Genomic DNA, 18141 nt, shown 5'->3' with positions numbered 1-18141 from the left:
ATGAACTGGCAAGGTGATTAATGGTGTCTGTGATGTTGTGAGGAAAAATTACATATACAGAAAATTCTGATCAGTAGTTACAACTTAGTGTCAAAATGGATGCAAAAAACTATCAAGGCACTTCCTCCAGAAAGTCACTTTATAAACTCTTCAGACACAAGGTACTTCAATAAGGAATTCACAAACAGGCTGCAATCTAATACACACGTGCATGGGAGTAAGTTCCAACTGAATCCAAAGGAGCTTACTTCTGAGTAGACAGGTACTGGATTGCTTAGGTGAAGACAGTTTGGTTGTGCTACGGCTATGGAAAGGGCCCCTGTATTAACTGGAAAACAGCTTTGTTTCCTTGCTGGATTTCAAATAATTTCTTGTTTTAACTTTTGTAACTAATGCAATGTACTTTGATTCCTAGTCTATTGTTTTTAAAGTATTAATATCAGAGTTTTGTACTGCTTTAAACTATAAAGCTGTTACTGCACCGCTAAGAAAATTGTATATTGTGTATCTCTTTGTTTTATGCAGGAATCCAGCCCTTCAGTCTTTCTTTTGAACCAATGCATGCAGCTGCTGGAAGGTAAAAATGGATTACATTCCACCAAGGGTCAAGCTGAGCGATGACACCTTTATCTTCCTAGATGGCAAGTGGGTGAATGAAACCTATATTCAATCGGCACTCTCTTCCTCTATGGAAGCCCGCCAGAAGCATTCCAGCAAGAAGATGCACAATGACTGGACCCTCTGGGAAGAGAACAAAGCTCTCTGGGAAGAGAACAAAGCCCTCCGAGTGGAAAACAGAGTTCTCCGGGAAGAGAATAAGGCCCTGCAGGCCCTGCGGATGGAAAACAAGGGCATTCAGGTTATCTATGATGAGAGTCTCCAGCAAATCCTCCAGAAAGAAAATAAGCCTTTAGCAGCCCTTCCAATCATAGAACTCCAGGATGATATGGGGGGGAAAGCCCTTCAAGTTTTCAGAGAAGAGAAGAAAGCCCTCCAGATCTTCCGGGAAAAGAATATGGCTTTGAAGGTCTTCCCTGAGGAGAAGAAATCCACCCAATTCCTCCAGAAGGAAAAGCAATCTGCTCAGTTATTAGCAAAGGAAGATACCCCAGCTCAGGAAGCCAGTAAAATTGTAGCCCAGGATACCAGTAATAAGCCTGCACTGGCTGAGGCAATTGAAGCTATCCAGGAAATCCAAGAGGAGAGCAGGACTTTACCAGTTCAGGAAAGAAACAAAACCTTATTTCCATTGAAGGAGAGTGAGACGCTTGAAGCTGTCCAGAAACTGAATGAAACTGTATTGCTCCTCCTAAGAGAGAACCGTGCACTTCTGGAACAAAAAGAGGACCTCCAGACTATCCAAGGAGGGAACAAAATACTTTGGGAGGAAAACAAGAAACTGAAGCTTCAGCAAAATGCCATCAAAGGTGCTGTCTGTAAGATTATTACTCAGATGGATCTACTGCATGAGGAGCTGAACTCCTTTGCTTCCGTGGAAGAGTCAGAGAATGTACTGAAGAAGCCAGAGAGTTGCTGAAACCTGAGTAGCTGCAGGGAGAGATGTTAGGCTGAATAGCTGGTAGTTCACATTTGTAGAATTCTCTCTCTCCTGCAACATAACCCTGAATAAAGTTCTGTTGTGGATTCAGGAAAACAGTGATGAGTTTTTACAAAGGCTTCAAATTATTACACCTTTATTTTACAAAGTGCTTTACATAACACTTCAAGAGAGATCCAGAAATGCACTTTCCACAGTCACCATGACAACTAGAATAATGATACTAAGAAAGGCTTTAAATTTTTAATTATTATTTGCAATTATTTGCTCAGCTTCAGCTCTCTGAATCTCACCTTTTGAATTTGAGCTACTCATAATTCCAGTTCAGACATAATACAAAACCAGTTTAACACTACATGAATGAGCATGAGCATGCCGAAGCCTCAGGTTCAAGTATTAAGTCCTTTCCTCTCCTCTTCCAGTATGTACCAGAGGAGGATACTGGAACCTCAGTTGCTATTACATTTAAACTGGGAACTACATTTAGATTAAGTTTCATTGGAAACAGAAGCCATGGCTTGATCTTAGTTTGTTGTTAATAAACCATAATTTAAACTAACCATACTTTGTCATTGTCAGACATAACAATGCACAGTGGTTAGTTTAAACCAGGGGCACCAACCCATTGTCCACATGAGCCATGGCATTCACGAAGGACTTCACGGGTGCCTCAGCAGGTAAAAGTAAGTCTCTTTGTGTTTAATGGGACTCACTTCCAGATAAGCGGGTAAAGGATAGCAGCCTAGGCTTGGATTTAGGGTTAGCATTGAGGAAAAACAGGGTTCTTGTGCCTTTAACAGCTGTATAGTGGGCAGAAAGTAAGCAGGTCAAGCCTTTTCTAGTATGGATATCATGGAATTTATGACTAGGTTCTTTTTGGAGGAGACTCAATAATGAAACCAAAGCCTGTTTTAAGGTTATTTATTCAGCAAAGCACTTTACTGGAGCAAAGTACATAACTCGACTAAAAATGGCGGTTGGGTACAGACGTATATATATACCCCTACATTCGTCATAGCCATCGCAACGGATTCATCCAATTATTCTATGTCACTGTGATGCTCTTCCCTTATACTAGCTACACTCCTCTATGCATTCTTGCAATATCAGTATCTTTGGCACATGTTCAGTCTGCTACAGCAGTTCTATTCACTATTGTCTACATGACTCCCCTGCTTAGAAGGAATAGCGGCCAGAATCCTCCTCAGAAATACAATTATGGGTAAAATTTTATCATGTCAACTATCTAATTTTGTGTTATGCCACGCTCCCATGGCAGCCATTTTGTATTATGCCACAATAAGCATTTGTAAACAGCCTTGTTGTATTGGATCTGAAGAAATCAAATAATTCCTTCTAATGATTTCACAAATGCCGAAGCACTCAAAGCAGGTGGTCCATAAATAGACACCCAAAGGTGTTGTAACTGAAGATATTGAGAGGGAGGCCCTCGATGTGCCGAGCCAGCAACCAACCGAAAATGAAAGTGGTAATTGTTTATTGCAGCCTGACACGTTTCGGGTATCAAAAAACCCTTTGTCAAGGGTAATCTGTAAAAGTATACATATAAACAACATTAAAATCAATTGTACTTAAAAATGTAAACTACACTACAACATTTATGAATTTATCTATTAAAAATGAACAATGTCATGATCTGCTGAAAGCTGACTCATAAACTGAATCAATAAGGAAAAGTGACATAATACAAAATGGAACTTCACTTAAAACTTCACAGGATTATAGATGCACTCCAGGCCTGGCCTGGCCTCCAAGAGGTCTTCTGTATCTTTAGAAGTTGTGAGGGGGAAGGGAGAATTCCACCTTGTGGTTTTTCTCATTACAGTGTTGCAAGAACACCTGCACTTGGCTGACTTTCTCTTCTCCTAAAGACACAGGGTCAGTCTCCGGCCATGAACCTGGCAACCTTATTCAGTACCATTAACCAAGGTATCCTTCTGGAGAGGCTGTCTGAGTTGGAGGAATTGCTTTTCCATGGTTCCACTCATATTTCAATGATTGATTTGAGAAGGTGGTGCTGAGGGACGTCTATTAGATGCCATGGTATCTATGCTATGGGATTCCACAGGGTTCTGTTCTATCCATGCTTCATGAAACCACTGAGTGAGATCATCTGGAGATTTGGGGAAGATGTCGTCTTTTTGGTGCCTACTGAAAACCTTTCAACAAGCCTTTTAAGTAGAGACCTTATCCTAGACTCTGTCTGTGTTGGAATTGCTTTTAAATGCATTTTTAAAGCTTATATATATATATATATATATATATATATATATATATATATATATATATATATTAAGGATGGTTAAGGATGGTTTGTTTTAATTTGTTTTTAAGGATATTTTGTTTTAATATATTTTAAAGTCTGTTTTTATCATGTTTTAGATCATTTTTAGTACTTTTGTTTGCTGCCCTGGGCTCCTACTGGGAGGAAGGGTAGGATATAAATCAAATAAATAAATAAATATGCAGATAATGCCCAACTCTATTTCTCCATGTGATAAGGCACCCACACCAGCTGTTGGGAATTAAGCCCAGGTGTACTGAACGTCAGTAGGTTTAGAAAAACAAAAGCTGTTTCTGTTTTATAATCCGCAGAGAAAGAAGAAAGGGGGCAGGGCAGGAATTGGATCTTTACCGAAGGTTTGGTGTATGAATGATTTGTAGAACTTCAGGATGGGTGTCAGGGAATTGAGAATTGTTCTTTATCCTCCCCATGATGAACTGGGCTCTTAGGTCCCAGAGTTGGGCCAAGAGTAGTTCTAAGCCCTGTCCTCAGACAGAAGAAGACTGTAAAATGCTCTGAGGGTTTGTGGGAGCTTACAAAACTCCCCTTCATTAAATTCAAGCAAAGCAGTGGGAGTGCTAAAATCAATTGCTGGATTTGGTAATGGATTAGTTGTTCGATTTGGTCAGTAAACTGAAGCTCAATCTAGACAAGACAGAGGTACTATTAAGTGGGTGGTTCATCTGCCTGAGTGAATGGTGTTCAACATGTTCTGAAGAACAGGTTGGAAGTTGGAAGTAGTCCTGAATGCAGCTGCCAGATTGCTGAGTGGCACAACTAGGTGGGACTGCATAACACTGGTTCTGAAGACTTCACACTGGTTCCTACATCCTTACAAGCCCAATTCAAGGTCTTAACACTGACATATAAAGCCCAAATACCTGTAGGAATGTCATTCTTTCTACCAACTTACAGGGGAAGTGCTTCTTATGGTTCCACTACCAGGGTAAACGCACAGTGCAATGATGACAGAGGTCCTTGTCTATGGTGCTGCCCCATCTGTAGAATGTCCTCCCATCAGAGATGCATCTGATGCAGACCTTTCAGTGCGGGTTAAAAATGCATCCTTTTATCCTGGCTTTCAGAGGAGGTAAAGTGATATGAACAGATGCTGTTGTGTGCCTCACCTGCTGAGTTATTATTGTTGTATATGTATAACTGTTTTAAATGGTTTTATCACTGATTCATAGGGTTGCCATTAGTTGTTATATGCCTTCAAGTCAATTACAACAAATCACAGATTTTACTATTTGGTGTAAGCCAACCTAAGATCTGTATGATAACATATGCAAATTTTATGCACATTTATACCATGGACTGTACCCTGAGTTCTTTAAGCAACTTGCAACAATCCTGATACAGAGCATCTTCAAGTATATGATCCAAACTAGGAGCAAGGTGGCCCTGGATTCTACTTTACAGAGGACAGTTCATCCATTTGAAGAGTTATGAGAGGCAGGGCTAGCCCCAGGCATGCAGGGGCCCTTGGGCACCAGCCTGCCCCGGCGCTGCCCTTCCGCGATTCGCAGCAGGATCGCTACCGCAGATTGCCCACCATTCCTTAGCTCAACCTACCTTTCTCAGCTGTGTTTTGCAGTTTCGTGTTCAGGGCTGCCCTTAACCAAGATGGCGGCTGAGGTTTCCCAAAGGGGCTAAAGCCTCTGCCGTCATCTTGGTTGATGGCAGGGATGCGTGCACGTAGGTTGAGTGAGGGAATGGCGGGCGATCTGCGGTAGTGATCCTGCCATGGATCGCGGAAGGGGAGCGCCGGGGCCCCTGTAACTCCAGGGGCCCTTGCCCAGAGCCCCACCTAGCCGCCCTTTGGAACCGGCTCTGATGAGAGGACAATCCTGTTTTCAAAGGCCACTCTAACAGGCTGCCCAGTCCAAGTCTGGTTTAAAGATAAACAAGAACCATAAAAATCATAGAATAGCAGAGTTGGAAGGGGCCTACAAGGCCATCGAGTCCAACTCCCTGCTCAATGCAGGAATCCAAATCAGAGCATTCCCAACAGATGGCTCTCCAGATGCCTCTTGAATGCCTCCAGTGTTGGAGAGCCCACTACCTCTCTAGGTAATTGGTTCCATTGTCGTATGGCTCTAACAGTTAGGAGGTTTTTTCTGATGTCCAGTCGAAATCTGGCTTCCTGCAACTTGAGCCCATTATTCCATGTCCTGCACTCTGGGACGATCGAGAAGAGATCCTGGCCCTCCTCTCTGTGACAACCTTTCATGTACTTGAAGAGCACTATCATATCTCCCCTAAGTTTTCTCTTCTCCAGGCTAAACATGCCCAGTTCTTTCAGTCTCTCCTCATAGGGCTTTGTTTCCAGTCCCGATCATCTTTGCTGTCCTCCGCTGAACCCGTTCCAGTTTGTCTGCACCTTCTTGAAGTGCGGAGACCAGAACTGGACGCAGTATTCAAGATGAGGCCTAACCAGTGCTGAACAGAGGGGAACTGAATAGAAGGGATAGCAAGGGCCTTGAAGTTGCCAATCAAGAATTCAAACCTGGCAGCAGACTGAGAGGACGCATACAGATCACTTAGTCAGTTTCCCTGACTATAGTGAGATGTATTGTATTTCTGTTTAAATTATAGGGAAATATTACGTACATTTGCATCTGTACATATCTGTTAGCATACAGCAACTTTATATAAATCCAGAGGTGTAGCAAGATAATTTTCATTGGGTGTGCAGAGACAAAAATTGGGGGCATTGGGGGCAGAAGGATTGGTGCTTTGGTCACTATGAAAGAGGTTTCTGGGAAAACAAGTTTTCATAGGGAAATGACAAAAATAAACCACAATTTATTATTATTATTATTATGCATTTTAATTTGGAACTATGACTTCTAAAGTTTACAAAAAAGCAAATCAATTTAAATACAGTATTTTCCACATGCAAAATAGTTGTGTAAACTAAATAGTGACTAGGAAGGAAATACATACTGTGCCAGTCATTCTACCATGATGATCGGAACTGTTAATGAAGTCTAATGCACCTTGATTTCTCTGCAAACTTGTTCACTTTAACATCCTTCAAATGTTATTTTCAAAAGCCAAGTTTACTAAGGTTGCTTTTCTCTGATGAGGCATTGAACGCCTGTATGGTGTCAGCACGTGTCAAAGTTGAGAATGAATTTTCACACACAGCTAAAAGTGCATCCTGCAGCATACAAAGTATACATGGGTGAAAAGGCTTCCTCGTACAGGTACATTGTTTTAGTTGTTGTTGTTGTTGTTGATGATGATAGTGGGCTCCTGCTGGGAGGAAGGGCGGGATATAAATCAAATAATAAATAAATGAATAAATAAAATAGTGTAATGCTTTCGCAGTATGAAAGGTACTTTACATCATCACCTGTTGTACTGTTTACGTGAACTTGAACTGCAAAACTAACATTTACTGATGATAAGGAAAGAGATCCACACACTGAACAACCAACAGATATTTCTATAAAACTTTAAAAGGCAGGGAAATTGGGCAGCTATAGTGAATGCACCAGGGGAACAGGAGACCTGATCTCCTCTCTGAGATATTGTACTGCCCTACAAATTGGTCAAAATCCAAACACAATTTGGGTTTCACAGTCCAATCCACTTCCTGTGTAGCTTGGAAGAATTTGGTAACATTTTCTGCTGTTTTCCCTACCATGGAATACCACTCCCTGTGCCATACATGAAGCAGCAAACATCAATTGCTTCAGCTTGTAAAGACCTATCTTTTTGCACAGGCTCTCCTTGACCTATACAGTTGGACAGACCCTGATTTTTGTTTGAATCCATGAAATCCTGTTTTTATATGCTATTATGCTACTGTTTCACTGGTTTATGTTGTATTTTTGTTTTAATGATATTGTTTATTGCTTTAAGTTGTACACCATTTATAGTTCTTAAATATTAAGCGATTTCTAAATGCTTTTAAATAAACAAATAAACCTAGCATGTAGTCTAGTGCTGCTATCCCTATGTTGCAAGTGCTGTGACATAGACATGGCTAGTAAATACAGTGGGTCAGATGTGGAGCTGAGGGGAGAATTTGAGTAGATGAATTTTGCTGCAACCTGAAAAGTGTTTTAAATGGGTGTTTCAAGTCCCAAACACCCATTTTAAACACTTCTCAGGTTGCAGCAAAGTTAATCTACTCAAATTCGCCCCTCAGGTATCTAGGTTAAGCCCAACGCTCAATTGCACGCAGAAGCGTCCTATTCCATTGACTCATTTTTAAACGAGGAGAGTGATCGGTTGACTTATCCACATGTATCGTTAGACATACTGAAAAATATTAAATGTCTCTTACGGGAAAAAAAAAAGCCTGGTTTAGAAAGAGCAGCGACACCTCTTTGCTGGTACCTGTTTTCATTTTTTTGGAGGGGGGGAATGACACTTGTTGCCCAGTCATAGCCACCATAAAATTTGAGTTTTTTTCTGTTGAATGGGCAGTCTCCCCTTTCGCCCCCGGTAAACAAAAGTAATGTTCTATTAAAACCGGAAACCCACCAATCTACTAGTCTACTGAAACACGTTACAAGTCTAGCTTGAGTCCTAATAGTATAACCGTCACTTCCGCCCCGGCACTTGTACACAAAAAATTAAGCATTTCTACTGAAACCGGAAACCCATCTATTTGTTCTCTCACATTTCAAAAGCTTATAGTTCTATGATGACACCCACTTCCTGTCAAGAGTGGAAGTGACGTTTTGTGTGTCGCCAGTGTGTTTCTTTCTCCCCTCAGAAACGTTTGTGTGCAGCGTTAGTTCCATTTGGCTCTCCGTTTTTCACCTCCGTGAAGTTTGTCTGCCGAAAAAGAATGGCGGAGTTGTCCAGTGAAACTAGAGAGCGGCTGAGCCTTTGGGAGCGACCCTTGCGGCCGTTGGCGCCCCTCACTGAGCGGCAACAGGACTCTGTACTTGAACTGCGTGATGCGTTACCCTGCCTGCCTGCCCCGGCTGAGGTAAGTGTGGGGAGAGGCATCGGGAGCCGTTGATGATAATGATGATCATCCTGCCTGGCGGGGGTCGGGAAGCGCCGGGCGGAACTTAGCCGTGGGGAGCCGAAGAGTGCAGAACGTAGGTAGACAGATTAAATGGCTGGTCGCCAACGAAACTTTGTGACGAAAACGACCTTCTTATTTGTTAAACTGTTTGGCCTACCCTTCCTCCAGGCACCTCAGGGTAGTGAAAATCCTGCCCCCCCCCCCGCTAGTTCTCCTAAGAACGCTGTGAGGTAGTTTTGGTCGAGAGACGGCGATTGGCCCAAGTTCATGGCTGAGCAGAGAATTAAACCTGCATCTCTCCAGCTTAAGTCAAACACTTATACACAAATTTGTACAGCAGTCTGATGGGCTACCTCTGAAACTTTGAGCAGAGGAGTTGTAGAGAAGCATGTGTGTAAGCTTACGGGGATGGTATAGATACATTGATAGTCACGTGTGCCACTTTGTAAACAGGGTCTTGCCCTCAGAAGCTTACACTTTGTGGAGCTGGAAAATTTGCCGGTGGAGAAAAGGTTATCCTCTCTCCCCTCGTCCTCCCCCCACTTTTCTGCTCAAAATCCAAGTGCCATTTTTTTATAAAAAATAAATGTGGGTATTGTTTTGTGTACATATATAATGGGCCCATAATGTAGCCTTGAGCAAGTAATTCTCTCTCAGCCTAATCTACTTCACAAGGTTGTTGGACAATAAAAATAGATCAACTTCATATACACCACCTAGAGCCACTTCAAGGAAGAGGAGGATGGAAATATTAAATATAGAAGGCTTGTAGGGTTCGCATGTTGTCCTGCTTGTTTAATTTATAGCCCCCTTTCTCCCATGAGCCCAGGGTGGGTTACAACACTTTTCCCAGACACCTATTTCTGTCCTCAAGTGATTCACAGTCTAAGTAAGTTTTTTTTTTAAAAAAGGAGTCAGGTGGCTCCCAAAAGAATTACAAATGTTATTGAGACAAGTTTTTGTCTGCTAGAGAACCACTTCATCTCACATAGAGTGAGATCTTCAGTTGTCAGGTGGATATGAGCATGCATTAGGGTGAACATACAAAGGTTGGAGTTAAATGGCAATACAGAAAGTACACTCTGTGACAATTAGAGCTCAACTTTATGCAAAATGAGCACTGTCACCTTTCATAGCCGCAATGATTGGTGACAATAGAAACATCTTGTCATTCCTTAGTGAATTAACACCTGCAGCAGAATAGCAAACCTGTATGAATTAATTAATTACATTTGTATACCGCCCCATAGCCGAAGCTATCTTTATTTGGACCCAAATGTACTGGTATATTGAAATGTTCTCCTACTACTTTCTGTTGTCAGATTTATGCCCACTGATTTATTTATGTAGAGGCTAGTCTATTTGCCCTAGTAATTCAGAAAAGAACTACTGGCAGATAACAATATATATTGGAAGATGTGTGGATGCACGAAACACTGATGTTATGGCTGATGTTATTAGGTCTGTAATGTTACCAGAGAAGATGTGACATCTGGTAGTGTTTGTTTGTTTTTTGCAGGCTCTATACTCTGCATTTGTGTCTTTGTTATGTGCCCTGTTGTTGCTAGTGAGAAGCGATTTTTGTTTATGGGTCTCTCTGTAAATAAGAACAGGCCTACTGTTCATGGCCTGTGAGAAGGAAGTTTCATTATTCAGGTGGTCCGTGGCATGTCCACATTAAATATTCATAATGATTTTAATTGTATCTTATTACTTATTTTTTCTTATATTGTATTATTATATTACAATATTGTAATACAATAAAATACAATATAAGAAATAAGCAATAAAATACAGTTAAAAATCTTACAGCATCTAGCACAGCCTATTACAATTGCTACAACAGCAGGAAAGTCATTAAGTGATCTGCCCAGATCCTCAGCAATTTTCAGGTGGTCCATGGGGGGGGGGAAGTTTGGGAACCACTGCTATAGAGCTTGATGATACATTGAAAAGATTTTAACTTGGGGCCATCCACAGCAACAAGTTGTATTCTGTCACTTTCTCACTTGGGTCTGTCCTGTAGTACTGGGTATCAGTCTGTCTTTGTTGATCTGTGTTGTCACTTTATTGGATGGATATGGTAGTCTAGAGAGCCAGTGTGGTGTAGTGGTCAAGGTGCTGGACTACGACCTGGGAGACCAGGGTTCAAATCCCCACACAGCCATGAAGCTCACTGGGTGACCTTGGGCCAGTCACTGCCTCAGCCTCAGTGGCAGGCAATGGTAAAACCCCACTGAAAACTTCTTACCATGAAAACCCTTTTCATAGGGCCGCCATAAGTCGGGATTGACTTGAAGCAGTGCATTTCCATTTCCATGGTAGTCTAAGAAAAGCCTGGTGTACATCCTTAAATTGTGAATCTCTGTGTGACAGGTCAGAGCAGATCCTGTTGTATTTCAGGGTTTGACTGTAGACAGTGGATTTTGTGGTGTGTTCTGGGTGGAAGCTGAAAGCATGTAACAGTCTGTAGGTTTCCAAAATAAGATGGTGGTGTTGGAAAAGGAACTCTTGCTTTGTTCTTTTGTTTATGTTCCAGAAGGGAGATAGGGTCCTTCAGATGGGTAGGCTTGACTACCTTTACCTATGATGCTCTTACTGACTTCCTTCCGTCTTTAGACTGATATGCTTAGGGAAGCTTATCTGCCCCTCCTCCTTCCACCCTTTCCTTCTTCTCTTCTTCGACTGTCTGAGAGAGAGGAGACATCTTTGTCTCTGCTCTCTCCCTCCTGAGACATAAGGGCAACTCTCACGTCTCCAACTTAGTTAGAACTAGGTATGTCTTTCCTATCAACTATGTATTTCTATAAAGCAGCTTTTCTTATTTTACTAAATCTTAGTCTCAGTGATCTCAATGCAGGGTAAAAGCCTGCTACTTAGGTAAACACATACACTGGCACACACACATCTCAGATCGCTAACGATCTCTGCTAATATCTATACAAATTTACATAACAGGTGGTTTATATGTTCATTGTGTACTTCCATAGTAGTGTCTATAGAAGGCACCTGCTGTGCTGACTGGTCTAGACTCGGATTGATGGAGTGGGGTGAAAGTTGTTGAAGTCCTGGCAGAACTTCTCAAGTGCCTTCTGCCCATGACTTGAAATGATACAGGTACTATCAGTGTATCTTGGGTAGAAGAGAGTTTTTTGGGGGGACAGGAGCTGAGAAAGCATTGTTCTAAGTCAGCCATGAAGATGTTTAGCCTACTGTGAAGCCATGCGAGACCCCATGGTGGTAACATTGATCTGAAGATGCGTGTTATTACCAGTAGTGAAATAATTGTGAGCAAGTACATAGTGGCATAATTTGGTGACAAGATGTTCTACAGTAGCATCATGGATGATATTCCTCCATCTTTTTGGTGGAATTTGGTGTAAAGGGCCCCAGTGGCCAAGGTAGGATGATATTCTCTGGTACATTGTTTGTGAATTGTAATTTCCTTTGGAAGTCAGTAGCATCACATAAATAAATAAATAATAAATAAATAAATAAATGCATATGTCCTGAGAATTCATATGTCCTGTCCATATGGCAATATGCTAATACCCAAAACTATGGAGTTCCAGATTGCCTGATTTGTGTATTTTGAGTGGTGGACCCACCCTAGTCAAGGCTTCTGGTATGTATCCGTGAAGATTTGGTTGTGCATAGCTGTAGGAAATTCCACTGTCAGGTTTATACCTCTTTCTGGTATTCAGTAGTGGAATCTTAGTGTTGGAGTCTGTACTTTTTGGAAAGTTGTGTCTTGGCTTCTCTTATGGACTCCAAATTATTAATTATGACAACAGCTCTTCCCTTGTTGGTTTCTTTAATTATTTAATTAAGTTGGGCAGTTGCGTGTCAAAGTTTTGTACTGCTGCTGAGCATCCATAGGAGGAGCAGTCATTGTGTGAAGAGATTTTTTCCCATATGAGTAGTCAATTTGTACAGCTTTCAATCAAAGCTGCCTTTGAAATGAATTAATTGGTTTTCAGCCCGATCCTATACATGTTTAGTCCAAAACATGTATTCCCAGGTAAGGGTCCCTAAGTTTGGTTTCACTTAAAACAGCACCACCAAAAAAACAGTTTATTTTAAATGCAACATTTTGGGGGCACCGAAGCCTACAGAGCAGTCTAGGACTTCAGGGAGTCTGATCTGACTCAAGATGCCTCATTAATGGCGCAATATGACTGAGGCATGTGAAAACCTCACCTGATTCACCCGTATTGGCCTTGTAATTCAGGCTGCATACACAGCTGATGCACATTTCTGTAAAATATGTCTCGCATTTGAAGGAAGTTTTAAACATAGTTTTCGTTTTGAATTTCTTGTTTGCACATTTGATATTGGTTGTTAGTGTAATGGCACAGGATTTTGTCTACTCACTAGGGATGTTCATTCATAAATCTACACTAACCCCATCCTACAAAAATATTGGCAGGGATGTCTAAAGTGGAATGCTGACTGCCCAATATTGCCAGACTCCTGCCTTCTGTTAACAAAATACTCTTCTTGCCCAGCTGTATGTGACTTTGGACACCAATAAAGAGTATTTTATTTTAGCTTTAAGAACAGCAAGTTAAACTAGATCTTTGGGGTTGAACTAGCAGTGGATCACAACAGGGCTACAGTACTCCTGATGGTGTAAAAAACTATACATTGCTTTTGTTTCTACCTTTTTAAAATTAAATGAACAGTAGTGACACAGGACATTGAGAATTAGTTTTGAATTTATTATTATTATTTATTATATTTATTTGTTGCTTACAACCACATTTTTGTCTCAGAGCAACTTACAATTTTTAAAAGCATCTAATACAACATTTAAAATCCATCAGATTAAAAAGAAAAAACTAATGTAACTTTGGGTTGCAGAATTCAGTGTTGGCAAATAAGTAATGAAGAAACTATTTTCTTGAGTTTTACAACAATTTAACAGTCATTTAAGTCATTTTGTTAAACAATTATTTTGTGTCCAGCTTCCTATTGAAGATTTGAGCAGTCTTGGTCAACAGTCATTAACTGTAACATTGACAGCCACAATGCCAGAATCCACAGAGGACGTCCTCTTGAAAGGGTTCTCCACCTTGGGTATGGAAAACGAAAGAATTCAAACGGCACAGCAGGTAAAAAAACCAAAACATTAAAATCAAACCTCCTCTAATTTTAAGGCAAAAGGTACTAATGTGGAATGTTAATTTTGTACATTTATCTATTAAGTGGGGTTGGGATTTGACAAGACCAAAAAAAAAAAAGCACCTTGATCAAATATTGCTCAGACTTTTAGAGCATTTATTTTTTAGAACAGTAGCAAAGAACAGAGAGAACTATGATTTATTATGAAAGCTTTTGCCTTCTGCAGCACTCTGGAGTCCAGTCCTTGAGAAGCTATTTTAGAGATGGGAACAATGTTGACTACTGTTCAAACAGTTGCTTTTGATTTATTTTTAAAATAATAGTATTTATTTATTTGATTTGTATCCCACCCTTCCTCCCAGGAGAAGCCCAGAGCGGCAAACAAAAGCACTAAAAACACTTTAAAATATCATAAAAACAGACTTTAAACAGACATTCATTGGAATGAACGGTGCTCTCTTTCCTTCTTTGCTCTAGTTCTTCTCGTGGTTTGGTGAGCTCCATTCCCAGATGGATCACGATGAAGGGGCTAAGTACAGGTATATGTGTCTTGGTTGAATTTTGAATGTCAAGGCATGCTGACATATTAAACATCCTGTGAGAATGTCCATCCCTGTTTGCTTACTTTGTATGTGTCTTATGCTTTGCTTTCATTCTCCATCTGTTTCATTTGTAATCAGATCATTTGGAATTTTGTCCTTTGGTTGGATTAGAAAAATGACTAAACTCCTCACTCTCCTTATCAGACAGCCAGACATCTTTTGTGTACGTCTGACTAGTGGGAGTTCTCAGTGAAAGAAATGCAAACGTTTGTCTGATCACAAAGAAAGAAATATCTTGAGCCAGTCCTGCACAAAATAACAAAAAAATGTAATAAGCCCTTAAAAGTGTTCAGCTAGCCACACAAATGTTGCTTTTTGTGTTAATTTATGTTCCATTTAATTATTTGTTAAAAATAGCAAAATTCCAATAGTTTAGCATCCTGTAGGATGAACAAAAAAGAGGAAGGAGGAATGGGAACACCAATTTTAAGTGACACTTCCAAGCTAATGTATTGCAGTGGGCCATGGAATGGATTGAAAAAGAGTGTAGGGGGGGAAACCTGGGAGATATCCAGAACAAAGTTAAACTACTGGGAATCCAGATTATGAAAGGATAGTGCTGTGGATGGATAGTAAAGAAAATGGGAAACTATATGGAACAGTATTTTATAATTTTCCGAGTTCGATTTATTGCATTCAGCCATAGACCATTGCAAACTACAACAATTTTAACAATTAAAACAACATAGAATTAAAATAGGCCAAGATACAGAAGTGCAGAAATACTCAAAGAATATTATGATTCTGCATATGAGCCACATGCGACTTCTTGGCCACCGACACAGGATCGGCTGCAATGTTGTCAATTTAACAGTAACAGTTACAGTTAAAACAACATGCAAATTAAATGAGCCAAAGTACAGAAATAAGAAAGTGCTCAGGAGATTTTATATTTCTGAATATGGGTTGCCCGCAGCTTCCTGGCAGCCAACGCAAAGTTGGCTACGGCTAACGTCACGTCATTCTGATTATCACATAAAAGCTCCACGACTGGTTCCTGGGTGGGTTTATCTGAGGTGTAAATATGATGGGCCAAGAATTTCTGTCTAGGCTCATCATACAATGGGCAATTTAACAAATAATGAACAATGTCTTCCACTGAATTGCACCCCAAGATGCATCTCCGTTCGTCAATTGGAATGCCCAAGAATCTCCCGTCTAAATAGGCAGAGGGCATCAGCTGGAACCTTAGTTCCGAAAAGGCTCTACGGACAGGGGCAAATGTTAGCTTCTCGAAATAATGTGGTTTGGCGTGATTAACATGCAATAGGGGATACCAGCTAGAAAATGGGGTGGCTACGATGGATGCCCGATCCTGTCTCGCATCCTGATCAAAGACCCAGTTCCTAAGGGCTCGGGGGCTTAGACTTAAATATTCCCCTATGGTGAGGTTATACATCTCTAGCTTTGCCTGGCAGCCAAAGGCCCACCCCCCCTTTGTAAGTTGTTCTAACCAGCATGATTTAGTGAGTGATTGATCGGCCATCCTAAAGACTCTGCACCAGTACCTGAAATAGGCAAGATCAATTCTGGCTGTGAGCGAGGGAAGACCAAACTCCGCTCTGAGATGAGCTGCCGGTGTTCCAGGGGGGAGGCCCAATGTCTGCCTCAGAAACTTGTTTTGTAGGGTCTCTATCTCCCTCTTAGCAGTTTCCCCCCAAAGTTCTGCCCCATAAAGTATAGCGGCTGTAATTTTAGCAGTAAAGACCTTGATCATGGGATTAACCAATTGGCCCCCTCTAGCATAGAAGAATTTTCTGAGTTGTGCTATGGATCTGGCACCTACCAGTTTGGTTGATTTTATGTGGGCCTTCCAAAAAGGTTCTCAGTGAAACAGATGCCCAAGTATTTAAATAGGTGAACTTGTTCCAAGGGGTGCCCATTCAAGGTCCAGCTGGAAATTTTTTTCTTCCTGCCGAAGACCAGGATCTTAGTTTTGGTATAGTTGAGTGTTAAACATTGGGCCACGCAATAGGCACCTAGATGTTTTAACATCCTTTGAAGGCCAATTTTGTTTAGGGATAGCAATACTAAGTCATCGGCATAAAGGAGTAATGGGGTCTTACGATTACCAACCGAGGGAGGAAAAAAGGAGGGAGAGGCCATTACAGGGACAATATCGTTGACAAAGAAATTAAACAGGAAGGGGGCCAGGATGCAACCCTGCTTTACCCCTCTAGAAATCTTAACCTCCCGGGAAAGAGTGCCCTGCAGGCCTAAACGAACCTGTAGGGTGTTGTCCTGATGAAGGGTCCGAATCAGGAACAACAGTCTCCTATCAATATTGGTCCCAGCCAGTTTTTGCCAAAGTAGGTCCCTGTCTATAAGGTCAAAGGCTGAGGTAAAGTCTACGAAGGCTGCGTATAAAGATTTGTTTGGACCCCTGATTGTTTTATTGATGAGATGCTGCAAAACCAAGGCCTGGTCGACAGTACTTCTGCCCTTTCTAAACCCTGCCTGCTCCTCATAGAGGATAGAATTACTACCCTCCCACTCAAGGAGCTTGTTTAGAAGGTACCGTCCATACAATTTGGAGGCGACGTCCAGGAGACTAATTGGTCTGTAGTTCTGAGGATCTGAGGTGTTGCCTTTTTTGAAAATGGGAACAATAATGCTAGATCGCCAGCTTGGGGGAAGGTCACCAGTTGAGTTTATATGCGTAAACAGTACGGCTAATACTGGAGCCCACCAGTTGGCATCAGTCAAAAAGACCTCTGGAGGGATCATGTCTCCGCCAGGGGCCTTGCGAGGGCGGAGCTGTACAATTAGCTCCGATATTTCCGAGGTGGAAACCGGGGGCCAAGGGGGAAGCATAGGAAGCATAGAAAGATTCCCCAATGGGTCAGGAAATGGACTTTTACTGCCACCAAAAATATTCTTTCCTGTGTTACTAATGTTTCTACAGAGAATCTAAACTAGACAATTTTATTTCCCTCATTATTCATCCTAGAAATCTGTGTCAAATTTATTTTTATTAATTTCAAAGCCTTTTTATTGGTCAGTGTCATATGATGGTGAAGATAGAAGTGTTGCTGTACTTCACATATTCATAGAAACAAAAGCAAAAGAAAATGATTTCCTATAGAAAACTTCACTAAAATTGCAAAATAAATCAGACATATTTAAAGTGACCATCTGAACTATATCAACTGTCTTAATAATGTTGCTTCCTCCTGGCTAAAACAAGATCAGCACTGGACATATCTTTCTATTATTTGGGCTGATTACAGGTGTTGCCACCACTCACCATATGCTCAGAGGCACATGTTACCAAATTCTTGCAAGCTACACAGCAAGTGGATTGGACTGTGAAAGACCAACCCAAACGGTGTTTGCATTTTGACCAATTTGTAGGGCAGTCCAATATCTCAGAGAGGAGGTCAGGTCTCCTGCTCCCCTGGTGCATTCACTATAGCTGCCCAATTTCCCTGCTTTTTAAAGTTTGGTAGAAATATCTGTGGGCTATAGGTATATTCTTAAACCGCAAGGTTTTTTTGCCTATTAGTGAATTTCCCTGCTTTTTAATCCGGGAGGTAAGAAATGGGATCCTGTGCAA

General features: G+C 41.2%; 2 protein-coding genes across 10 annotated transcripts in view; both read left to right on the top strand.

Annotated features, from left to right (window-relative positions):
- The window catches only part of CBY2 (chibby family member 2), a 31554-nt gene extending 29900 nt beyond the window's left edge, over positions 1-1654 (top strand). For all 7 annotated transcript variants that reach the window (XM_061634733.1, XM_061634736.1, XM_061634732.1 and 4 more), the window contains exon 2: positions 526-1654. In XM_061634733.1, coding sequence (XP_061490717.1) covers positions 584-1537 — 954 coding nt within the window. In that variant the 5' untranslated portion in view covers positions 526-583 and the 3' untranslated portion in view covers positions 1538-1654. The remainder of the gene's footprint in view (positions 1-525) is intronic.
- Positions 1655-8510: 6856 nt separating this feature from the next.
- The window catches only part of COG3 (component of oligomeric golgi complex 3), a 115779-nt gene continuing 106148 nt past the window's right edge, over positions 8511-18141 (top strand). For all 3 annotated transcript variants that reach the window (XR_009763878.1, XR_009763877.1, XM_061634728.1), the window contains exons 1-3: positions 8511-8817; positions 13827-13973; positions 14461-14522. Coding sequence is in view for 1 of the 3 variants with exons in the window: in XM_061634728.1 (XP_061490712.1) it covers positions 8674-8817; positions 13827-13973; positions 14461-14522 (353 nt within the window). In the remaining 2 variants the exon portion in view is untranslated. The remainder of the gene's footprint in view (positions 8818-13826; positions 13974-14460; positions 14523-18141) is intronic.

The sequence above is a fragment of the Rhineura floridana genome, chromosome 7, assembly GCF_030035675.1.
Source record: "Rhineura floridana isolate rRhiFlo1 chromosome 7, rRhiFlo1.hap2, whole genome shotgun sequence".
Lineage (NCBI taxonomy): Eukaryota > Metazoa > Chordata > Lepidosauria > Squamata > Rhineuridae > Rhineura > Rhineura floridana.
Note: the sequence above shows the minus strand (reverse complement) of the source record. Positions and strands in the feature narration are given on the sequence as shown.